The 24,091-nt window shown below is 42.1% G+C and overlaps 1 protein-coding gene across 4 annotated transcripts in view; it reads left to right on the top strand.

The window, feature by feature from the left end:
- The window catches only part of TUBGCP2 (tubulin gamma complex associated protein 2), a 75,947-nt gene extending 72,934 nt beyond the window's left edge, over positions 1 to 3,013 (top strand). For all 4 annotated transcript variants that reach the window (XM_033940803.1, XM_033940807.1, XM_033940806.1 and 1 more), the window contains 2 exons: positions 1,563 to 1,726; positions 2,678 to 3,013. In XM_033940803.1, coding sequence (XP_033796694.1) covers positions 1,563 to 1,726; positions 2,678 to 2,789 — 276 coding nt within the window. In that variant the 3' untranslated portion in view covers positions 2,790 to 3,013. The remainder of the gene's footprint in view (positions 1 to 1,562; positions 1,727 to 2,677) is intronic.
- Positions 3,014 to 24,091: the final 21,078 nt, after the last annotated feature.

Raw genomic sequence — 24,091 nt, 5'->3', positions numbered from 1 at the left:
CCGGATGGTGAATATCCGAGAGTGCTGAAGGAACTTAAGGAGTAGTACCTAAAGACTGGAGAAGGGCGGATTTGGTCCCTCTCCACAAAAGTGGAAGTAAGGAAGAAGTAGGGAAGTACATGCTGGTAAGTCTGACTTCTGTGGTAAGCAAATTAATGGAAACACTTTTAAAACAGAGAATGGTCAAGTTTCTGTAATCCTGTGGATTACAGGACCGGAGACAACATGGACTCACTAGAGGTAGGTCTTGTCAGACAAATCTGATCAATTTCTTTGACTGGATGACCATAGAATTGGATAGAGGATGTACACTAGATGTGGTGTATTTAGATTTTAGCAAAGCCTTTGCCAGTGTTCCACACAGACTTCTAATAAATAAACTGAGTGTCATGCTGGGTCAAGAACTGGTTGAGTGGAAGGTGACAGAAGGTAGTGATCAATGGAGATCACTCTGAGGAAAGGGATGTTACCAGTGGTGTGCCTCAAGGTTCTGTTCTTGGGCTTGTTCTTTTTAACATTTTTATAAACGATATTACTGAAGGGTTGTCTGGTAAGATTTGCCTCTTTGCGGATGATACAAAATTTGCATAGACACGCTGGATTGTGTGAATAACATGAAAGACCTGGCGAAGCTTGAAGAATAGTCTGAAATTTGGCAGCTAAAATTTAATGCTAAGAAATGCAAGGTCATGCATTTAGGCTGCAAAAACCCAAGGGAACAGTACAGTTTAAGGGGTGAAGAACTTAAGTGCATGACAGAAGAGTGGGACTTGGGTGTGATTGTATGTGATGATCTTAAGGTGGCCAAACAGGTTGACAAGATGACGGCAAAAGCTAGAAGGATGCTAGGTTGCATAGGGAGAGTTATGGCCAGTAGGAAAAAGGAGGTATTGATGCCACTATATAAGACTTTGGTGAGACTTCATTTAGAATATTGTGTACAATTCTGGAGGCCGCACCTTCAAAAATATATAAAAAGGATGGAGTTGGTCCAAAGGAAGGCTACTAAAATGGTGTGTGGTCTTCGTCATGAGGCGTAGGGGGACAACTTAAAGATCTCAATCTGTATACTTTGGAGGAAAGACAGAAGAGGGGAGATATGATAGAGACGTTTAAATATCTACGTAATGTAAATGCGCATGAGTCAAGTCTTTTATTTATGCTCCCTCTGCAATGAGGGAGCATAGGATGAAGGTAAGAGGTGATAGGCTCCGGAATAATCTAAGGAAATGCTTTTTTACAGAAAGGGTGGTAGATGCATGGAACAGTCTCCCAGAAGAGGTGATGGAGATAGAGACTGTGTCTGAATTCAAGAGGGCCTGAGATAGGCACATGGGATGAGAGAGAAAGAGATAATGGTTACTAAGGAAGGGCAGACTAGATGGGCCATTTGACCTTTATCTGCCATCATGTTTTTCTTAAAATATGTTGGTTTATATTTCCTGCAAGTAATATATTTTTCCTGTAGTTATGCAAATTTGATAAATTGCAAAAAATATGTTGTAAGTATTCCTAAAAACATAGATCCTGTATATTTCTGATGCCTGGGTGTTTTCTTCTAGTATTTAGCAGAGCACGTTGATGCATTTCATTCAACATCTGGATTTGAAGCAACAATCAATAAGTTTGACAGCAATTTCTCCACACACCTCCTTGATCTGTTGGATAAGCTGAGTATTTATAGCACTAATGACTGTGAACACAGCATGATAAATATCATTTACAGGTAAGCAGATTTTCTTGACATCTTTAAACAGAGTTCTTTTAGGGCCAAAAATCTTGAAGGAAATTTGCAGTGCCAGCTAGTCAAATGAACTAATATTTTGTTGAATTGACATCTTCAGAATTAAGATGACAAAGCTTTGTTGGGTAGACTAGAAAAGAGACAGATTAAGCCCTCCTGACTGGAAGTGTTGGGACTTTGCTCAATTTTCTGTATTAGTGTTAATGCCTTAAAGATTTTACTGATATCATTAACTGATTATCCATACCAGCCTCTCTAATCGCATTATTTTTTTTTCTGAATATTAGAATTAATAGCTATATTCTGTTCTTTTTATTGCTTGAGATGGTTGCTATGTTAGGTAGGCCTCCTTTTATCAAGTCGCATTAGGGTTTTTAAAAAAAATTATTATTTATAATTTTCACACAGTTCATTTTAGAGAACAGTTAAGAATGGAACATTTTTACACTTAGGGCTCCTTTTACAAAGCCGCACTAGGGCCTTAACGTGCGCTAAATTGCCGCACGCGCTAGCTGCTATCGCCTCCTTTGGAGCAGGTGGTAGATTTCTGGCTATTGCGCGCTATAGCGCACGCTTATCCGGTGCTTGCGTTAAAACCGCTAGATCGGCTTTGTAAAAGGAGCCCTTAGGTTATGCATAGAAACAAACTTATGCTTGTTAGGGTTTTTTTTATTGCCGGTTGCTGCAATAAAAACTCCAACTCCAACGTAATTCTATGAGTATTGGAGCTTTTACCGCAGTGGTAGGTGATAGAAAACCCTACCACAGCTTCATACAAGGGGGCCTTAATGTATTATAGGTTTCATATTCTATGTAATTCATTTCTTTACTGTACGTATACCTATTGAGAGTATTTAAGAGCATTAATGGTTTGTCCTGGTTTTTAGTCTTTCATAAATTCCTATTAACCTCAATTTTTCGTTCCATTAACAGATTGGATTTTAATGGATTTTACACCGAGCGCCTAGAACGTCTGTCTGCAGAAAGGAGTCAAAAAGCAGCTCCTCAAAGCACCTTACCGAGAACTACAGTGACTGCCCAGTAAATTTAATTGTAAAGAAACCATTACCTTCACCTCTCTGATATTGTCCATTGCTACTCACTAGATTCTTCTTTTAGAGGTGATTTGCACACTGTACTAAAATTTTATATCAGAAGATGATATAAACCACATCACTTTTTTTCTTTATAAATCATATACTTTTTATAATGTTTAATTTGTAACAAATATTTATTGTGTAAAAATACATAAAATAGTTATTCGTCATATTTGGCAGCCTTCTTTTTTATATTCAGAAATATATTTACAGTAGTCAAGAAACAAAAAGAACATAAGAAAAAGAACATAAGGTAATTACCCATAATAAGTTACGCTTGTCACGGGCTGACACACACAATAAAAAGTAAATTATTCACACAGTAATCTGGATCTTTGACCTGAATAATGTTAATTTCTCCAACTGTAAATTACCTACACACATACTAAAATGCTATATAGCATTACTTATTTTTCAGGGAGATTTCCAGTTGTAATGGCTCAAAAACCAGTCATTCCCATGATAAGAGACTAAATACATACAGGGGAATCGAACAAAAAAAGAGTACCCCACCTGCAACACTAGGCTTAAAAGACAAATATTGTCTCCTATTTGTCTGTTACCTTGGAAATGTCCGGAAACAGTTACTTTCAAAAAAGAAAATCCTTTTTTTAAAAGAACAACTTAATGGATTATCCCCTTCACACAGACCAGGACTCTGTTCCCCTTCATTAGTCAACAAATCTTTTGAGGGAATAAAATGTACTTTGAAATTGATATAGAATTTACTTTAAATACACTTGAATCTTCCTGAAAATATTTCTTAATAGCATAAGGCGAGAAAGTAAATGCAATTTAGGAAAACTGAGAAATAGCAAATTCCTTCACTCTAAAGTATTCTCTAATAGGTTGTACTTGAATAGGTAGGATGAACTATCTTAAATAGATGATACAACAGAAGATTGTAATGAAGATGATGGTACTTCTAAAGCAATTTCATGCTCCCCAAACTAGAATTCTGTTCAGACAATTTATTAACAATCTATTCTGTAAAAGATGATGCTCATGGAAGTAATTATTGCAACATTGTGTTTGTCCCTCAAACCAAGAACCAAATATCCTTAAGGAAATATCAGCTGCAGTACACCTGGAGCAGACCAAGACCCAAATACCTCTCCATAAAATGTGACCTGGGTAGAGGGTGGAAAAACAGGCATTATAGAGGACAGGTGATGCAGATAAAACAGGTGAGATGCAGCTTTGAATCAGATTGGAATCTAGATTCATACCACTTCTAAATCCATATGGAGGTAAAGGAGATGTCTTTTATAAATAGGGCTGAGTAAACTAATGAAAGGCAGATTGTCACTGTGTTAAAAAGAGTGTGCTTGTCGGAAGCAAATCAATGGACTTTGGTGGTCGGGCTAACATGCAGAATGGACGTGAGTTCACTCCAAGCCTTTTTCACCAAACTCCCCTGCTTTATGATACTGCTGTGGTTTTGACATGGCTAATAATCAGGGCGTAAGAAATGCCTTGAGTCTTCAAAGGTAAGAGTACATTTATCGATCAAGGACATGTGTTCAAGTAAGGCTGTGAAATTCAGGTCTGATGGAGAAACTGTTCCAGTCAGAAATTCCCCCTCTTTAGGTGAAAACTGAGATTGCTGAGATGTTTGTAAGTAACTTGAGGCCAAATTAGAAATTGTGCAGGAGAAGGTGAAAGTGCAGCAAGACAAGGGAACATAAAAGGTGGGAATACTATCACTTAAGCTGGAGTAGCAAAAAAAATGCTAAGAAGAGAATCTTTTTTGCTACTTCAGCTTGTCTGCGGTGTTCTTTGCTCACATGTTTAAAGACAATAGACTGTTTTCAGACCAATTCTTTATATGTGAGGTTGCAAACCATTGGACCCCTGAGGAAGGCATGTTCGCCGAAACACGGACCGTGTAGGATCCGGTTGGATTTTTATCACAGTATTTTTTATCATTGTACTTTTTTAATTTAATTTTCATGGTTTTATATGTCAGTGTTTAATAAATTATCTCCAGAACATCTGTATCCACAGTTTTTGTTTTTGTTTTTGTTTTCATCGGTGGATTGTTTTCACTGTGGATCATTGGGTCTCCCCATTTTTCTTTGTTATATTGATAACCCCACACAGCATTGTGTTTTGATCCATAAAAGACAATTTAAACAAGGATTAAGACGTATCAGAATGCTTCTCAATGTACCTGACTGATGATATAACGCCTTTTCTCTGTCTGGTTATATGTAGACAAAGATATAGAGGAGACCTTCAACAAAATTAAGTGGCCTGTTTGAAGTCATAGAGGATAGGGTTAGGGACAACTATGTAAAATATATTCAGTCTCCTTATGTGGTACCTAATAGTGTTAAAGTCTCTAATGGTCTGTTCTTGGCCAGATCCTATGGCCGCTACTCTATCTTCATCCTTCTCGATCTGTCTGCTGCCTTCGATACTGTTGATCACCACATACTCCTCGATACTATCCTCGCTGGGATTCCAAGGTTCTGTTCTCTCTTGGTTTTCAACCTATCTCTCCCATTGCACTTTTAGTGTATGCAGTAGGGGATCATTCTCCACTGCTATCCTTCTCTCAGTACTCAAGGCTCTGTCTTTGGACCTCTCCTTTTCTCCATATGTACCTGCTCCCTCAGTGCACTGATCTCATCCCATGGTTTTCATTATCGCCTCTATGCTGCTGATTCCCAGATCTACTTCTCCACACCAGATATCTCTACAGGAATCCAGGCCCGAGTTTCGGTCTGCCTGTCCAACCTTGCTGCTTGGATGTATTACCACCATCTAAAACTGAATATGGCTAAGACTGAGCTCCATATCTAACAACCTAAACCCGCTTCCTCCCCCCCCCCCCCACACACACACATGCACACACATTCTCTATCTCTGTGGACAACATTCTCCTCCCTATCTCATCAGCTCGTAACCTTGGAGTCATCTTTGACTCCTGTCTCTCCTCTGCTCATATTCAACAAACTGCTAAAGCCTGTCGCTTCTTCCTCTATAATTTTGCCAAAAGCCGACTTCTCCTTTCTGAACACTCTATCAAAACCCTTATCTACACTTTCATCACCTCTTGCTTGGATTACTGCAACTTTCTTCTGTCGGGTCTTCTGCTCAACGATCTCTCCCCTTCAATCCATGCAAAATTCTGCTGTACAATTTACTGTATATTCTGTGAGAGCCGCCACTCTCGCCCCTCTCAAGTCACTTCACTGGCTCCCCATCCATTTCCAAATACAGTTCAAACTCCTCTTACATGCACTCACTCAGCAGCCCCTCAATATTTTTCCATATTTCTCTCCCCTAATACTCCCCCCCCTTGTGAACTCCGTTCATCGGGCAAGTCCCTCCTATCTGTACCCTTTACCACTGCCTACTCCTTCTGTTTTGCTACACCGGATGCATGGAACAAGCTGCCTGAGTCTCTAGCAGTATTCAGATCCAAGCTAAAAACCCGCTTTTTTGATGCTGCTTTCAACTCCTAATTCTTATCTTAATAATACCTATGTCCATCCTATCATTCTATGCAAGAAACTCCCCCCACCACCCCAAATATGTCCTATCTGTCCAAATTAGATTGTAAGGTCTTCTGAGCAGGGACCATCTTTAGCATGTTGAATGTACAGCTCTCCGTACACTCTTCAGTGCTATAGAAATGATTAATGGTAGTAGTAATAGTAAAATTGGGTAAAAATTTACAAAATTCAAGCATCTTCCACTAGAGGGCACTATGAACCAGGTTTTATCCACACAGAACTGTTACAGAAATGCTAAGAGAGTGCAAATATCTTCTAGAGCAGGGGTGGCCACACTTTTTGGGCTTGCTAGCTACTTTTAAAATGACCAAGTCAAAATGATCTACCAACAATAAAATTTTTAAAAAACACAAAGCACACTGTACGACGAGAAAATGTTAATTATCATTTATATTCTGGGATTTTTTCAAAGAGGTCAAGGCAGATGACTCTATGCAATGTCACTTCAGTAACAACTATACAAAAATAGACAAATATCCCCCCCTCCCTTTTTACTAAACCGCAATAGCAGTTTTTAGCGCAGGGAGCTGCGCTGAAAGCCCCGCACTGCTCTTGACGCTCATAGGCTCTCTGTGCTAAAAACCGCTATTATGGTTTAGTAAAAGGGGGCCATAGTGCAACATATAGACAGCAGATATAAATTCTCAAAACGGACACATTTTGATCACTAAGTTGGAAATAAAATCATTTTTCCTACCTTTGTTGTCTGGTGATTTCATGAGTCTCTGGTTGCACTTTCTTCTTCTGACTGTGCATCCAATCTTTCTTCCCTTCTTTCAGCCTCCTATATGCTTCCTCTCCTCCAGACCTCATTCTCTCCCCCAACTTTTTCTTCCTCTCTCCCTGCCCTTTCTTTCTCCCTGCCTCCCTTTCTTTTTTTCTCTCTTCATGCTCCCTTTCTTTCTCCCTGCCCTCCCCCAAGCCACTGCTGCTGCCATCGGGGAACAGGCCCCCAACCCACCGCCGCCCCAAGCTTTCCCTGCAGAAGCGTCGGGCCGACCAGCATTCCTTTCCCCGACGTCAATTCTGTCGTCGGAGAGGAAGTTCCTGGCCAGCGATTGGCTGGCCCAGAACTTCCTCTCCAGTGGCAGAATTGACATCAGGGAAAGGAAGGCTGATCAACCCGGTAGATTGCGAAGGCAATGCGAGTCTATCACGTAGTCCGGAATGGGCTCCACGTTCGACTCACTTTGCCTTCGTGATCTACCGGTCGATCGTGATCGATGTATTGGGCACTCCTGTTCTAGAGTTCTGGTGAGTGTCCTCCAGGATTGAAACATACATGTTAAAATTCTTATGATGAAATTGAATGATTTTTATAGTGTTGGGACAGCTATAAGCATCCAGGATTGGTCAATGTGAGTCTATATATTATGAAAGACTGTGCTGGAAAGAGGTTTCGTAGCTGCAGGTGCAAAATATTCCTGGATTTAAAGATAAAGATATCATCACATAATAGGGGTGTGAATGCTTTTTTATGTTCCATTTTATTAGGATTTTCCTTTTATTTCACCTTTTGTTTCAGTTTTATTACTCGTATTTAGGGGTATAGTTATCAACATGGGCTGTCATTATAATGAGTTAAGTGAAATGAAACCTACCCCCTCCTTTATTAACGCATAGCGCAGGTTATAGCGCCGACAGCAGCGGTGACTGCTCCAATGCTCATAGAATTCCTATGAGCGTTGGAGCAGTTGCTGCTGGTGCTAAAACCTGCACTACACGTTAGTAAAGGAGGGGCTAGTTATTAATAATTGGAGTTCATAGCAAAATAACATCTTAATAGTGGCCCATGTTGAAAACATCCCCTCTTAATTTATGAATCTGGAGCCCTGAAAATGAAACTAAACAAAGAAAAATAAATTTTGTTTTGTTTGGAGATGCACATTCATTTTGGAACCTGCTTGCACAAAAAGCAGAAATCTAAGGATAACCTGCCTAGTTGCCTTTCCAATGTCGCCAAGTTGGATTGGGCAGTTGCTTTAAGTCACCCTAGGAAGTCTTGGTGCCTACTAATGAGGGCTACTATGAACCAGTGGCTAGAAAGAAAAACAAAAAACATCCAGAGAGCTGAAATTGACAAAAGCTGGTTCTGGTTGCCTCAGAGGGGTCTTTGGAAGATGAGGGAGCCTCTTGCTTTACAGATGTTGGGTTGTATCTGCAGAAGTTTCATCAGCCGGAAACCTGAAGTCATAATGCCATTGTATAGAACCATGGTGAGACTTCATCTGGAATATTGTGTGCAATTTTGGAGGCCACATTACCGTAAAGATGTGCTGAGAGTAGAGTCGATTCAACGAATGGCCACCAGTATGGTCTCGGGGCTCAAGGATCTCTCATACGAAGAGAGGCTGAACAATTTATGGCTGTATTCTCTTGAAGAACGTAGGGAGAGGGGAGACATGATTGAGACGTTTAAATATATCACCAGACGTATCGAGGTGGAAGAAGATATTTTCTTTCTCAAGGGACCCTCAGCCACAAGAGGGCATCCGCTCAAACTCAGGGGCGGGAAATTTCATGGCGACACCAGGAAGTATTTCTTCACCAAAAGAGTGGTTGATCATTGGAACGAGCTTCCGGTACAGGTAATCGAGGCCAACAGCGTGCAAGATTTTAAGAGTAAATGGGATGCCCATGTGGGATCCCTAAGAGGGTAGAGTTAAGGAGATGGGTCATTAGGAGCAGGATCTCTAGGAGAGTATACTAAGGGGGTGGGTCAGCAGAGTGGGCAGACTTGATGGGCTATGGCCCTTATCTGCTGTCATTTTTCTATGTTTCTTTCTATGTTTTCTATGATGGACCAAGACTGGACTTGCAACATGTTTTTCCATCATAGGGGTAACTTTTATCTGGGTGTGAAATGAGGCTGTTAACTTGCATATTTTTGTGTGATCTTGATCCAGAAGAGTGAAATTTTATTCTACGCAACAAAAGGTTTCTGCTCATGGATACAAAATGATTACTAAAATTCCCTTTCAACTGTGTAGTTAGTCAGGTGCATCATTACAATTTTTTTGACCTTTTAGTTGGCTGTATTTCTTAAGCGTGATATTTAGCATTCAGACTTCAGTTGTATTAGCAAGAGAGAATTTTCAAGCAACGAACAATATGGAGTCTAGAATAGTGTTTAGTTTATGGTGCTTTCTACATTAACACATATAATCTTCACGGCTTCATCATAATTTTCACAAAGGATTGTCCTTTATTTTACATTTTCTTCAAGGGACCTCAGTGATGCCACCCATAATTGCTCAAAATCTCATTGACAATAGGGATTTAAACTCCAGATTGTCACCGGTCCTCATAAATTTTCATTCTTCATTTATTTAATTTAAATCTTCAACTTTTTAAAAAATATACTGTTAAAATGTTGTGGGATTAAGTCTGGTAACGAGTGCAAGAAATCTTTGGATTCTATATAGAGCTGACTTATGAAATTTGTCATTTTGCGATCTGCTGTCTTATCGCATTTAACCCCTCCCCCCCTTTTTTTACTAATCTGCGATAGCGGTTATTAGCACAGAGAGCCACGCTGAATGCTCCACACTGCTCCTGACGCTCATAGGAACTCAGTGTTGGGAGCAGTGCAGAACATACAGCGCGGCTCTCTGCACTAATAACAGCTATTGCGGTTTAGTAAAAGGGGGTATTAGTTAAAAAAATATAATTGACTTGTCTTTCTGGTTTGTATTCCCAATTTCTCTACTTTTACCATTTTGTTGGAGGGGGAAGGGCTTAAATGTCATTAGATTAATTGTTATGTTGAATTATTGTATTTTATGAAATTCAATAAAGATTTAAACAAAATATATACCATGTATATATGTGTGTGTGTGTATATATATATATATATATATATATATATATATATATATATACACACACACATACTAGTCATTAAGCCCGTTACATTAACGGGTGCTAGAATATATGTCTGCCTGTCTGTCTTTCTGTCTCTCTCCCTCCCACTGTCTCTCCCTGGCCCCCTTTCTCTGTCTTTCTGTCCCTCTCCCTGCCCCTGTGTCTTTCTTCCTTTCTTTCTGTCTCCCTCCTGCTGTCTGTCTGTCATCCTTTGCCTGCATGTTCTGTGCAGCTGCAGCAGGTATTTCCCTTCCCCTCCAGATCCCTGTGCAACAGTAGCAGCATTTTCCCCCACCCCCCTTCTCTACTCTTACTACAATGTGGCCTGCTCCTTTTGGCCCCTCCCCCTTCCCTCCCACGGTCTAGCCTGCTCCAAGGGCTCCCCCCTTCCCTTATTGCGTTTCCCGCAGGCAGGCCCAGCTTCTCCCTGCATGTTCCATCAGCAGAAAAATATCTATACAAGCCCTCTTTCTAACCTTATGCTGCAGTGCTTTGGGAACCTTCTCCCTCAGATCTGTCAGAACCACCCTGGACTGTCCGCCAAGGTCCTGAGAATCCCTCTGAACCACCATAGGCCTTGCTACCAAAGACTGTAATGAAGAAGGGGATGTAGAAGAAGAGGAGGAAGTATGTGCCCTGCTCCTATGCTTCCCCATGAGCTTCCTCTTAGACCTAGCAGAATCTGTCTTTGCTCCATTACCCAAACCAGCAGCACCACCTGGTCCTGCCACACTAGCAATCACCACACTAGTGACGCTATCCGCAGCTACCACCATGTCAACTATCTGTTGACTTGATTCACTGTTCACTGTGGATGCACATGACACAAGAGCTCCACCAGCAACCGGTCTTCCAGCCTCCATAAGTCCTACACCCGTGTCCTGGAAAGGAAGAAAAGAAACAGGAGCAGCAAATGGAACCACATTCACCGCAGATAGCCCTGGCATCTGACTCGGTCCCCGCACCCCCAATCTGGACACAGCAGAACTCTGATTCTACCCAGCAGTACTTGTCTGTCCCCAGGCAGAATTCATTCCAGCAGCCACAAAAGAAGAGAGGGAGGGGTAGGGAGGTCAGAAGGCAGAACCCCAGCCTCGCACCCACTGCCCTTGAGGCTCATAAAGCCAGGGGCACTAAAGCCTTCCCAAATTCCAAGGAAGAGAGAAACCCTACCAGGCCCAAAGCCCCTCCCAACGTGCTGTGAAAGGAGTCAGCCCCACCACAAACCTCCCTCACCATCAACCCGTGAATGCAGGCAGAAGAACTACTGGCAGTTACCTGAGCTAAAACCAATAGGTGTCTCCCCAACACCAGAGGCTCCTCAAGGGCCACATGGCCCTCTCAGAACACAGCCCGGCCATCCAGCCCTGCCCCCCCCTCCCCCAAGCATGGAACTGACGTTCCAAGGAGTCAGCACACATGGCCACCAGTGCAGACAAGGCCACAATTTTCTAGGATCACTTTGGCAACAGTGCCTGCAAACCTGCTTCGGGATCAACTTCACCCACCTGGTCCGAAGCCATCTTCATCAAATGAATCTCCCGCTTGCAAAGACAGCTCTGCGGGGGCCTCATCCAACAGCACCCCATCAGCCGCCTCTGCCATTCCAAACTGGTAAGCCACAAAACCAAAGCTGACCCCCCCCCCCACACTCGGGCTGCCTCCACCCCTCTAGTCCCCTTTTCCTGTTCAGCCATCCCAGGGCTAATCCCAGCGGGTGACCAATGCGAGCCTTACAGCTCTGTGTTAATGTCGCCCGTCGAGACTAGCTCTCGGGCTTTTTCTTCTGATTTTTCCACACTGAAAATTCTTACTCTATCAGGAGCAAGCTTTGGCCAGGAAAATCAAGAGTAAACTGCTTTTCTAATAAAACCCATGAGAGAGAGGTACTTTTTCTTGGCTGCTCTCTCTTACTGAACCCAAACTCTTGTTTGCTAAAACTTTTAGGGTGTACCAAGAGTGTGGTCCTCCCAACATGTTCATTTCCTACAGAGAAATTAGTTCAAGTTTGGGATGCACAGATTATAAGTGCTTGAAAGTGTTTCAAAGCTCTTCTTAAAGATGCTTGCTTGCCATTAGGGATGTGAAGAGGGGGGGGGGGGCTGCTGTATATTTTATCTACATATGATTGCGTACAGAGGAGGTCAGAAAGGCACCCAAGTAGTGCTTGGGCGCTTCTGTGTTTCTCACCCCACCTCTTTCATTTCCTCTTTTTAGGCAGAGATAAGGTTATGGTTAGCAGCTGTTATCTTGAATATCACAAGATCAAAGAAAACGCTGGTTCTGATAGACTCAGCAATGTTCCTGAATGCTGACAGGGGAAGACAAGTTCCCTAGGTACATGACATACCTCCGGACTGCAGAGCTAATAACCATTTAAAAATGATTTCTGCTTGGCCTGCTTTTAAGCAGGAAAAAAAAACACCTCAGAAGTGCCTCTTTGAGCTTCCAACTATAAACCTTTGGGAAAGTAACGGAGAATAAAATATAGTTGTGATCTGTTCTGTATTCACCTGGGCAGCCTTATTTTTTTTTCCATATCAGATATACAGTACAATGGGGTGGGTCACTGGGCTATTTCCAGACCAACTTTTTGCTCCACACAGAGTCATCAAACTGGGGAGTTCAGGGACAGGAACAGAGGATGGTTGGATTGGATCTCCCAACCCCAAAAAAGTATTCTGCTGCCCCAACATACACACATCCTTTATTCAGATGAACTTGCTTGCTGTGTGTTGCTCTGTTAGCTCGATTTCCAGAAATATCTCTTAAGTCATCTTTTCATAATTGTCAACGATAGAATACTGATTTTAGCCTGTTTTCTGAAGGAAAAGAAAACTGAGATTGCTCTGGGTATCTTTCCGTTTATCTTTGTGGTTCCACTTCAGCCTACATCAGTCTTTCAGGATGTGTCAATGGGGATATGCGAATCTGACAGAGGTGGGTTTCTTTCTTAGATTCACTTTCACATAGATGTGCAAACATGCATTGCACACACACAAGTTTTAAGTTAGAAACATAGAAAATGACGGCAGAAAAGGGCTATAGCCCACCAAGTCTGCCCATTCCAAATACCCGCCCCCCCCACCCCCCCCAAATTCACTCCCTTAGAGATCCCACGTGAGTATCCCATTTTCTCTTAAAATCTGACATGCTGCTGGCCTCAATCACCTGCAGTGGGAGTTTGTTCCAATGATCCACCACTCTTTCGGTGAAGAAGTACTTTCTGGAGTCGCTATGAAACTTCCCTCCCCTGATTTTCAGCGGATGCCCTCTGGTGGTCGAGAGGGTCCCATGAGGCAGAAGATGTCATCTTCCGACTCGATACGTCTCGTGATGTACTTAAACGTTTCAATCATATCTCCCCTCTCTCTTCGTTCCTCCAGTGAGTACAGCCGCAATTTTTTCAGTCTTTCCTCATTCGTAAAATCCTTGAGCCCCAAGACCATCCTGGTGGCCATTCGCTGAACCGACTCAATCCTCAGCATGTTACAGGTTTATTCTGACTTGATATATCCCTTTTACATACCAAAGTGGTTTACATCTTTACAATAGTAAAAATATTAAAAAACCCGGGGAATAGACAAACTAATATTGACTATTAAGACAAAAAAAGGATTGAAACAAAAGGAAAAAGGGCAAGGGTACAATATTAAAAATAAAAGGAAAAGGTGCAGGAAAAAAACTACAGGGAAGAGGGATTGTCTGGAAAAGGCATCTGTTTTTTTTCCATTATCAATCATAGATCTCATACATGTCTTTAAAAAGAAAAGTTTTAAGATTGATTTTAGAGTTGTTTAAACTAGTTTCTTGCTGTAGTGTTAGGGGAAGGGCATTCCAAAGTGTGGGCACAACTACCGAGTAAATGGTTTTTCTCTTGGAAAATAGGCTTTCGCCTGGAAAATAGGCTTTCTATGTTCTGAGTGGAAGATTTTAAATTGTATTCTGTGTGGTGTGAGATTTTGCTGGATGAAAGTATCTGCTGAATGCCTCTGATATAAATATCAGTATCCCTTTCAATAGTCTGGGCGTATTCTTCAACTGTTTTGTCAACACTACAAAAACAGGCAAAGGATTGCAACTTGAGAAAACTGTCATAAGAACATAAGAAATGCTGCTGTTGAGTCAGACCAATGATCCATCGTGCCCAGCAGTCCGCTCATGCGGCGACCCTTAGGTTAAAGACCAGTGCCCTAACTGAGACTAGCTTTACCTGTGTACGTTCTGGTTCAGCAGGAACTTGTCTAATTTTGTCTTGAATCCCTGGAGGGTGTTTTCCCCTATAACAGCCTCTGGAAGAGTGTTCCAGTTTTTCACCACTCTCTGGGTGAAGAAGAACTTCCTTACGTTTGTACGGAAACAATCCCCTTTTAGCTTTAGAGAGTGCCCTCTCGTTCTCCCTACCTTGGAGAGGGTGAACAACCTGTCTCTATCTACTAAGTCTATTCCCTTCATTATCTTGAATGTTTCAATCATGTCCCCTCTCAGTCTTCTCTTTCCAATTTCTCACTGTACGGCAACTCCTCCAACCCCTTAACCATTTTAATCGCTCTTCTCTGGACCCTTTTGAGCAGTACCGTGTCCTTCATGTACGGTGACCAGTGCTGGACGCAGTATTCCAGGAGGGGGGTGTACCATGGCCCGGTACAGCGGTACATGATAACCTTCTCTGTAATGAAATAGATTTTCTCATTTTGGATTGTTTCTAAATTAAAGTAAATAAAGAAACCGTGTTAGGGTTTTTTTTTTAATCACTGGCCGTTGTGGTAAAAGTTCTGATGCTCATAGAATTCCTATGAGCATCGGAGCTTTTACCACAGCAGCTGGCAATAAAAAACCTAAACACGGCTTGACTAAAGAGGGCCTATGTTTTATTGAATTTAATTTGCCAGTGATGTCTATGGCAAATGAAGAAATTCCCTAAACAGAATTCCCTGGTGTGAAGTAGCAGTGACACATTCCAATGACTTGTTCATTTCCTCTGTGATTACACTCATTGGTGCCAGAATACTAGTTGATGGTGATGATGTCTTGTCCATGAGCCAATATACCAGACAGATTTTAAGAGGAAATGGGATACACATGTGGGATCTCTAGGGGGTTAAAATCAAGGGGGGGTAGGTCATTGGAGTGGGCAGACTTGATGGGCTATGGCTCTTTTCTGCCATCATCTTCTATGTTTCTATGTACAGTCTCTTTCACTTCAGAATAATGAATAGAAATGGAGCTAATGAACTTATAACAAGAGAATGTTGATTAAAAAGATTAAGCAAGTGTCTAAGGCCCAGATGCACAAAACCTGCCTTGTGTTTAACGATTCTCGCTAAACCAGTTTTAACAGGTTTAGTGACGAAGTATTGCATCTATTGATGCACAAAACGGCGAATTGTTGTCTTTTCCATGGTTTCACACACACATTATCTGTGCCCATTAAAAAAAGAAAGTCGTGCTGGCTCCCTCCCAACAATAGCCCCCCTCCTGATGATGGCCCCTGAACTTAAAAAAAATTTGGTAGGAGGGAAGCCCACTCCCTCCTGCCTTGGGGCCAACTGGACACCCTCCCCATACCTTTAAATTACAGATGTCCAATCCCTTCTGCTGCAGGGGCTCCCAGTGAAACCGACCACCCCAATGCCACAATCTCCCTATGCCACGAACCCCCACCCTTGAAGTTTAAAAAAAATCAGTAGGAGGGATGCCCACTCCCTCCTGCTGCTGCCCCCCCCCCCCAAACTGGCCTTGGACCCCTGATACCCCCACCCACAAATCCATACCTTTTGGTTGAAGATCCAACAGGAGGAATGCTGACACCTCTTCAAAATGGCAGGTCTACCCCTTCCTAGTGCATCCTGGAATGCACTGGGAGGGGGCCTAAGGCTGTAATTGGCCCAGATACCATAGTTAGATTGTGAGCCCACCAGGACAGATAGGGAGAAATATTTATTATTATTATTATTATTAAGTTCTTATATACCGCCATACCCAAAGAGTTCTAGGCAGTTCACATCAATTAAATTAGGATCCGGTCTGAACACGGATTTACAACATTTTGTCGGAATTACAAGCAACGAGGAAGGAAGTATTGGGGTTTTAGCAGAAGTTTCTCATAGTTGGATTGGAAGAGACGAGGGAGGGAGAAGGGAACCAAGGGAGGGGAGGGGGAGAGAAAGTAGGGGGTGGGGGGTAGTTGGTTTGTTGCCTGAATATAAACTGCTTCAAATAGAAGCTCTACAATATATAAGAAATGGAAATAAATAAAAATGCTTGCCCCCTGATAGCTCAATGGTTTGTTTTTGTGTGTTTTTCTCTAGGACATTCCCTAGGCAATGCTTATTTTCTTATGTTTTTAAATAAAGTAGTATCAGTTTTACCTTCTTATTAAATAATCTTCACTTCTAAGAAATCAATAATAGTCTGTTGACATGTCATTGTAAACTGAAGACGGTTATTCAAAGAATTTAACTAAATAACAAAGAGACCCTTTTACTAAGCTGTGTTGGCATCTGACATCATCCTGCTGCACCCAGAAGTCCAGATAAAAGCTTGGGCCAGTCGCAGTACACAGCCCACATCTAAAGGGGTATGACATGTCCATCTGGATCTGCTGAGCAGAAGTTGAGGAGGGAAAGAAGAACTTTTCCTCAGATTTGAGGTACAGTATTTTTCCCTTTTTTCGTCAATATGGTTAAGAGGAAGGAGAAGGATAAATATTTAGCAGCAGCACAATCTCCGTCAACAGGAAGCCCTATATATAATTTTGTTCTAGTTAAAGATGTGGCTGGGGGTACTCCTTTTGTGAAAGACTCCTCCATTAGAGAGCCATTTAGTGTAGAAGAACTTTCCCTGAGTGCAGATTATCACCCTTTACCTCAGCTACCTAGTTCTTCATTGTCTTTAATTCCCCGGATGTCTAGTCCACTTGTAAAAGAGGGTATGGAAGCAGGAACACAACATCATAAGAGCAATAAGACAAAGAAGTACCTCCTAAGAAGAACTGACTGTCCCTCTATCAGACAGTAGGCAGCTGATTTTACCTGCTGTATCAACTCTTAAACCAGTCTCTTTTGGTGGGAATATGGGTTCTTCTATATTACCAGCTATAGAACCCAATAAGAGATTTCTAACTCTGAGAAATTAAGAGGAATTACTAAAATGGAGACTCTTCTGACTGGGTATGTTTCTCAATTGTGCTTATTTACTGGAGAGGCAGCAGTTTGTCCAAGTTTTGGAAAGCTCTGGCTGTGTCTGGAAGGCCTCTGAGCAACCATGGACGATATCACATGTGTCCGCGCATGCTTGGAGGTCTTTGGATGTAGCCCAGAGGTCAGAAATGAAAAAAAAAAAAAAAAGTTTCTGGAGGTGGAATGGGGCAAGGCTAAAGGCAGAGTGGGATGTGGCTTGAGGCAGAATGGGGCAGGACTGGGGTAGAGCAGGGCAGGAATGGGGTAGAACTGGGCATGGCCATGCATCTGTGATTTTACAACAAAAAATATGGTAACCCTATCCAGCAGGGAACTACCTCAGAAGCTCCTCTTGAAAAGAGACAAAGCTGCCATGGATCAGTCAACACTAGTAGCCCAACAGAGGAACCAGGCTACCAGAATGCGATCAGTACTAGTAGCCCAATGAAGGAGAAGGCTCCCTAAAAACAGTAAACAAAGGAGGAGAATATTTGTAAGGACAACAACCCTAAGAGCTCAAGGAAAACAACTAGACTACAGCAGGAGCAGACCCACCAGCTTGGAAGAACAGCAGCCACCTACCCCTGAAAGTTTCAATGGATGAGTGAAATCTTGGGGACTGGGTAAAGGTGGAATGGAAAAGCAAGGAGGGATTACAGCACACAACAACGCCCTCCTATTGACAAAACTGAGAAATTTGGGAGGAGCTTGTAGTTTCCGTGTTGGCTATCAGAGCTGAATGAGGTTTAAAGGTTCAAAAGAATATGAGCTTATAGTTTTGGATATCTGTAAGTATAGTATCAGTTCAAGTGTGGAAATATTGAAATTATTAAAAACCATTCCGGACATATTGTTTTATGACTAGGCCTATGTTACTTGATGTTACATTTATCTAGTCAATATTGGGGTAATTGAAATCATCCATTATTATTGTGTTATCCAGTTTGTTAGTCTCCCTCATTTCTGTTAACATTTCTGCACCTGTCTGTTCATTCTGGCCAGGCAGACAATAGTATACTCCTATCACTACCCTGCTTCTACATATGACATTTCCAAAGAGTTTTTTTGTGTCCTGCAGAACTGTTAGTTTGTTTGATCCAAGGCCCTCTTTAACATATAACGTGACCCCCCTCCACTAATTTGGTCCATTCTATCATTGCCAAATAATTTGTACCCTCCTATGACAATCAATAAAATACTATTTTCCTTTCACCAGGTCTCAGTGACACTTATTATATCCATCTTTTTCATTTAGTGCAATATATTCCATCTTATTTTTTAGGCTTCTCATTTGCATATCAACACTTCAAAAAAATGTGTTTTTTTTTTAATTCCTGTTAACAACTTTTTCAGCAGTTGACAGTGACAATTCACAATCTTTCAAGTCTGTCTGCTCTTAGTTAACCAATGTGAACCGATCCTCAGCGTTTGAGATGAGTATACAAAATTAAAAACGTTGTTTCTGCTTAGACATAGTATACTCAGGGCAGGATTAACCAAAATGGTCAGGGGGGCCCGATGAAGGAGAGCATCAACATTGTTTTTTCCAAACGGTGATGGGCCCCTCCAGCATCAATCGGCAACATCCCCCCCCCCCCCCTCATCGAAGAAAAGTAAGACAAGCAAGCAACACGGGTAAAAAAAGCAATAGAAACTGTAATTTTGCAAGCCGTACTGCTTGCCCAAAGCTTCCCTCTGATGCAGCTTCCTGTTTCTGCCTAGGCACATGATGGGGTGGGGCGAGGCAGAGGGCCCAGTGTACTTGTGTGCCTAGGGGCCCTCAACAAATTAATCCTGCCCTGAGTATACTTCAGTGATGTTTTGTTAAGCTTACACTTCCTGGCAATACAGGAGTGGTTTTGAATTGCTTGTTCACTTCAAACACTTAAACACAAAACTTTTCAAGAAAATGCTATTGAGTTATTGCATTGCACAAGGCTAGAGGTTAAGTTTGTTTTGAGGAGGTTTTATCTGCTGATGAGGTTTCTTCCATCTACCCCATTTAATTATCCACCAACCCGATCACTGTGGGGAGGTGGTGGGGTTCTGAGGCTTTTTCCTCCTCTTTAGACAAATTCCTCCTATGCCATTCTCAATGCTTAAAACTCTATACGCATTTATATTAAAACAATATATATGTGTGTTTAGATGACCTGCAGCAACCAGTTCAACGCACACCATTACGTCTATTAAAATCAGATGTACGTTGTTACACAGGTGAAGTAATTTAAATTTAGATGCATACATTTTTTTGTAGATTAGGAGAGTGGTCTTTGCTCTTAGTTAAAGGCATTTGGTTTGCTATAGCCATTATTGCTGTCTATAGCAGTGCTTTTCAACCTTTTTTGGGCAAAGGCACACTTGTTTCATGAAAAAAATCACGAGGCACACCACCATTAGAAAATGTTAAAAAATTTAACTCTGTGCTTATATTGACTATATATAAAGTAATTCTCTTGAATAGGAATCAAATAAACACAAAGAAAGTATTTTATAATTACTTTATTATGAAATATTAAGTAAACAGAATAGTGAAAAATTATAAAATACTTTATTCAGTGCGAAACCTGGGCCTGTTTGGCTGAACACAAAGCTGATATTCTGGCTGGAATCGAAGAAAGACACACACGTAGCTCTTCGTCAACAGCTCTGTCTCTCTCTGTATTTGGTTTTTATAGCATACAAAAATAGACAAATATACCCTCCATCCTTTTTATTAAACCACAATAGCAGTTTTTAGCGCAGGGAGCTGCGCTGAATGCCCAGCGCTGCTCTTGACGCTCATAGGCTCCCTGCGCTAAAAACCACTATTGCGGTTTAGTAAAAGGTGACCATATTGTAAAATATAGACAGCAGATATAAATTCAGAACTGTGCATAGTAAGTGAAGGGAAGTTTTCATCTCTGGGAATTTACCCAGTTAACTATTAAGTTATTTGGGCAAATTCCTTTGAAAACTGTGGTAATACTGCCTCCATTTTGCTAAATTTAAAATAAAATCATTTTTCCTACCTTGTCTGGTGATTTCTGGTTGCACTTTCTTCTTCTGACTGTGCATCCAATCTTTCTTCCCTTCTATCAGCCTGTATGCTTTCTCTCCTCCACACCTCATTCCCTCCCCCAACTTTTTCTTCCTCTCTCCCTGACCTTTCTTTCTTTTTTTCTGTTTCTTTTCTTTCCTTCTGTTTCCCTGCCTGCCCCCTTTCTTTCTTTCTCCCTGCCGTTCCCCAAGCCACTGCCACTGCCGCTGCCATCGGGGAACAGGACCCACCAATGGATAACAGGCCCCAAAGCCGACGCCGACGCATGCTCTCCCTGACGTCAATTCTGCAATTGGAGAGGAAGTTCCGCCCAGCCAGGCAGCGATTGGCTGGCCCGAACTTCCTCTCCGACTGCAGAATTGACGTCGGTGAGAAGAAGACTTATCGGCTCGATAGATTAGATCGCCAAGACAAAGTGAGTCCTGGGTGATCGACTCACTTTGCCTTGGCGAGCTACTGGCGCCCCTGCCTCGGGCCCCCTGTCAGCTCCGGGCCCCTGAATGCAGGACTGGTAGTACTGCCCTGATGGCGGCCCTGCGGCACACCAGGCAACATCTCGTGGCACACTAGTGTGCCGCGGAACAGCGGTTGAAAAACACTGGTCTATAGGAATGCCCTTTCTTCCCTGTTTTAGTAATTATTTCAAAAGATACCTTGTTCCAAACCATGTGCTTTTAAGCAACTGTCGGTCTTCCTCCCCTAGTTTCTAATTTAAAAGCTCCTCTATCTCCTTTATAAATGTTGATGCCAGCAGCCTAATTTCACCCTGGTTAAGGTGAAGCCCATCTTTTTGGAATAGATTCCCCCTGCCCTAGAATGTTGCCCAGTTCCTGACAAATCAAAAACCTTCCTCACTGCACCATCATCTTATCCACACATTGAGACTCTGGAGCTATGCCTATCTTGGGTTCTACATGTGGGATAGGGAGGGTTCATAGTCGAAAACACGCAGGACAATCAAGCGCCGACAATACAGAGCAGACAATTGCGCGCAGGAAATCAGCATGCCGGACTTAAACTTAGTTTTAAAGTGCTCCAAGGGGGGGTTTGGGGAGAGAACCCCCCCAGTTAAGTTAGCACTGTTTGCGCTGCGGTGTGGGGGTGTTGGGGGGAGCCCCCATTATAGAAGGAAAAACATCAATTTCCTCTGTAATGGGGGTTCACACACACACACACACACGCCAACGGCAGCAGCAACAGTACTAACTTAAGTGGGGGGGGTTCCCCCCCAACACACCCTCGGAGCACTTAAAATTAAGTTTAAGTCCAACGCGCTGATGTCCTGCATGTGATTGTCTGCTCAGTATTGTCGGCGCTCGATTGTCTCGCGCGCTTTTGTCCTGTTACCCATAGGGAGCACGTCCAAAAATGTTATAGACTTCAACTTTCTACATAAGAGCCTAAATTTGGCTTCCAGAACCTCCCTTCCACATTTTCCTATGTTGGTGGTATCCACATATATCAAGACAACTGGCTCCTTCCAGTGCATTCTAAAATCAAATCTAGAGAAGCATGAGGTCTGCCACTTTGGCATCAGGTCATTCCCACATCCAATCTCCAACTATAACAGCTGAAATCTAAAACTTTTTTTTTTCTTTGCTGGTTTCGCCTATCAAGCTCCTGCTATCTGGAATACTCTTCCTATTCAAATAAGAGAGATACAGGATTATTTGCATTTCAGGAAGGCACTGAAAACTTTCCTCTTTAAGAAATTTCTGATTGTTCAATAAGTTTTATTTTATTTCCATGTATGCATATTGTTAGCTCCCAGGGAATGTCTGGTTCTCTTTGACTTTGTGATCCACATCGAACCTGATGGATGTTTGACTATAAAAATCCTATGTAATGTAATTTACCAGAAGTGCTAGAGAATAGCTTCTCATTTTTGATGATCCTTTTTTCTTCTCCTTGATGAGGTCCGAAATCTCCACAGAGAACCACTGTGGCTTATTGTTCCTTCGCCGTTTACTTACTGATTTATGGTGGCTTTCAAAGTCGACTACATTTCTTCCACGTTATCGGTTTCTGCTTGGCTTTGTAGTGCCTGGTGAACGAAATCTCCCATTTCTTTGAAGTTTGTGTCCTTGAATTTGAGGACCTTGGTCAGTGTGATAGATTTAGTGAAACCTTTCCTGAGATTGAACCATACCATATTGTGGTCACTGGAGGCCAATGTGTCGCCCACCGAGACCTCTGTGACACTTTCTCCATTGGTAAGTATCAGGTCCAGTATTGCCTGATCCCTTGTTGGTTCCAACACCAGTTGCTTGAGTCTTGCTCCCTTCATAGAGTTTAATAGCCTCCTGTGTTCCAGAGCTTAACCATTCTCTGAGTGAAAAAAATATTTCCTCCTATTGGTTTTAAAAGTATTTCCCTGTAACTTCATTGAGTGTCCCCTAGTCATTGAGTGTCCCCTAGTCTTTGCACAATTACCCAGTGGATTCTACCCTATTATATATAATTTTTCTTTGTTTAAGTCAGCCCTTGTGGCTAAAATTCCTGGTCAGAATTCATACACCACAACTTCCTCTAGAGCATATAATCTTGGCTCCTAAATCTAGTCAATAGATGTCACTGTTGAGTAGGAGCTGAAGTCCTTAGGTCCATGTCTAGCACTAGTTCCCTTCCTTGCCCTGTTCATCTTTTTTAGTTACCCCTATCATCCCTTTCCAGAACCATGTAACAGAAGTCCACAGATTATGGGGCAAGAGGCCCCCACATACTCTAGTCCTTCTCCCACCCCATTGCATAGCAAGAAAGTCCAAGCAAGGAGCAGCAGTAGTAGTCAGTAGTTCACAGATGCTCTAGAGTAGACTCACCTTTCTGAGTCACTGCTGCCACCACTTCCTCAGAAACTTCAAATGCACCTTCTATAATAGGCTGAGAACCAGGAGCCTGATTCATATCCCTTTGTGACTCCTTATGAACTTGGTCAAGTTACTTAATCTTTCATTGCATCAAACTGATTGTGAGCCCTCCAGGGACAGGAAGTGTAACTGAGCGTAACTCACCATGAGCTATGACTGAAAAAGGTATGAACCAAATCCAAATAAACAAATTTGTGTGAGCCTTAGTAGAACATGGAGTGCTTCTGTGCCCAGTATGAGATGGTAGAGCAGCAGGATACATAAAAGAAATTAACGCATTTTGCTCTAGAGTAGTGCCATGGGCCCGCGGCTGTGGAATGTGCTTCCAGATGTGATACGCCAGATTCCTTTGTTTCTTTCTTTTTGAAAAGCCTTGAAAGCTTATCTTTTCCAGGAAGCTTTTGGTAATAGTATAGTATTTTATTGCAATTTTAATTGTAATTTTAATGTGTGACTATGGGGTCCTTTTATTAAGCCGAGCTAGTGGGGTTAGCGCGTCGGACATTTCATCACCCCCGCAGCCGTCTAAAAAACTAACACCTGCTCAATGCAGGTATTAGCGGCTAGTGCGGCAGGTGGTTTAACGTGTGGTATTACGCACGTTAAACCCCTACTGCAGCTTGATAAAAGGACCCCTATGTGCTTTAACGTATTTGTATGTATTTTGTAATCAGCATAGATTTTTGTGTTATGTGGAATAAGTGGCAAAGTAAGGGGGGAGATCCGCCCTGGACGTGGTCTTCTTAAGGGCACGGTACCCCTCCTCCTCTCTTC

Source organism: Geotrypetes seraphini, chromosome 4 (genome assembly GCF_902459505.1).
Source record: "Geotrypetes seraphini chromosome 4, aGeoSer1.1, whole genome shotgun sequence".
NCBI classification, from domain to species: Eukaryota; Metazoa; Chordata; class Amphibia; order Gymnophiona; family Dermophiidae; genus Geotrypetes; species Geotrypetes seraphini.
The sequence above is the reverse complement of the archived record's forward strand: the minus strand, read 5'-3'. Positions and strand labels throughout refer to the sequence as shown.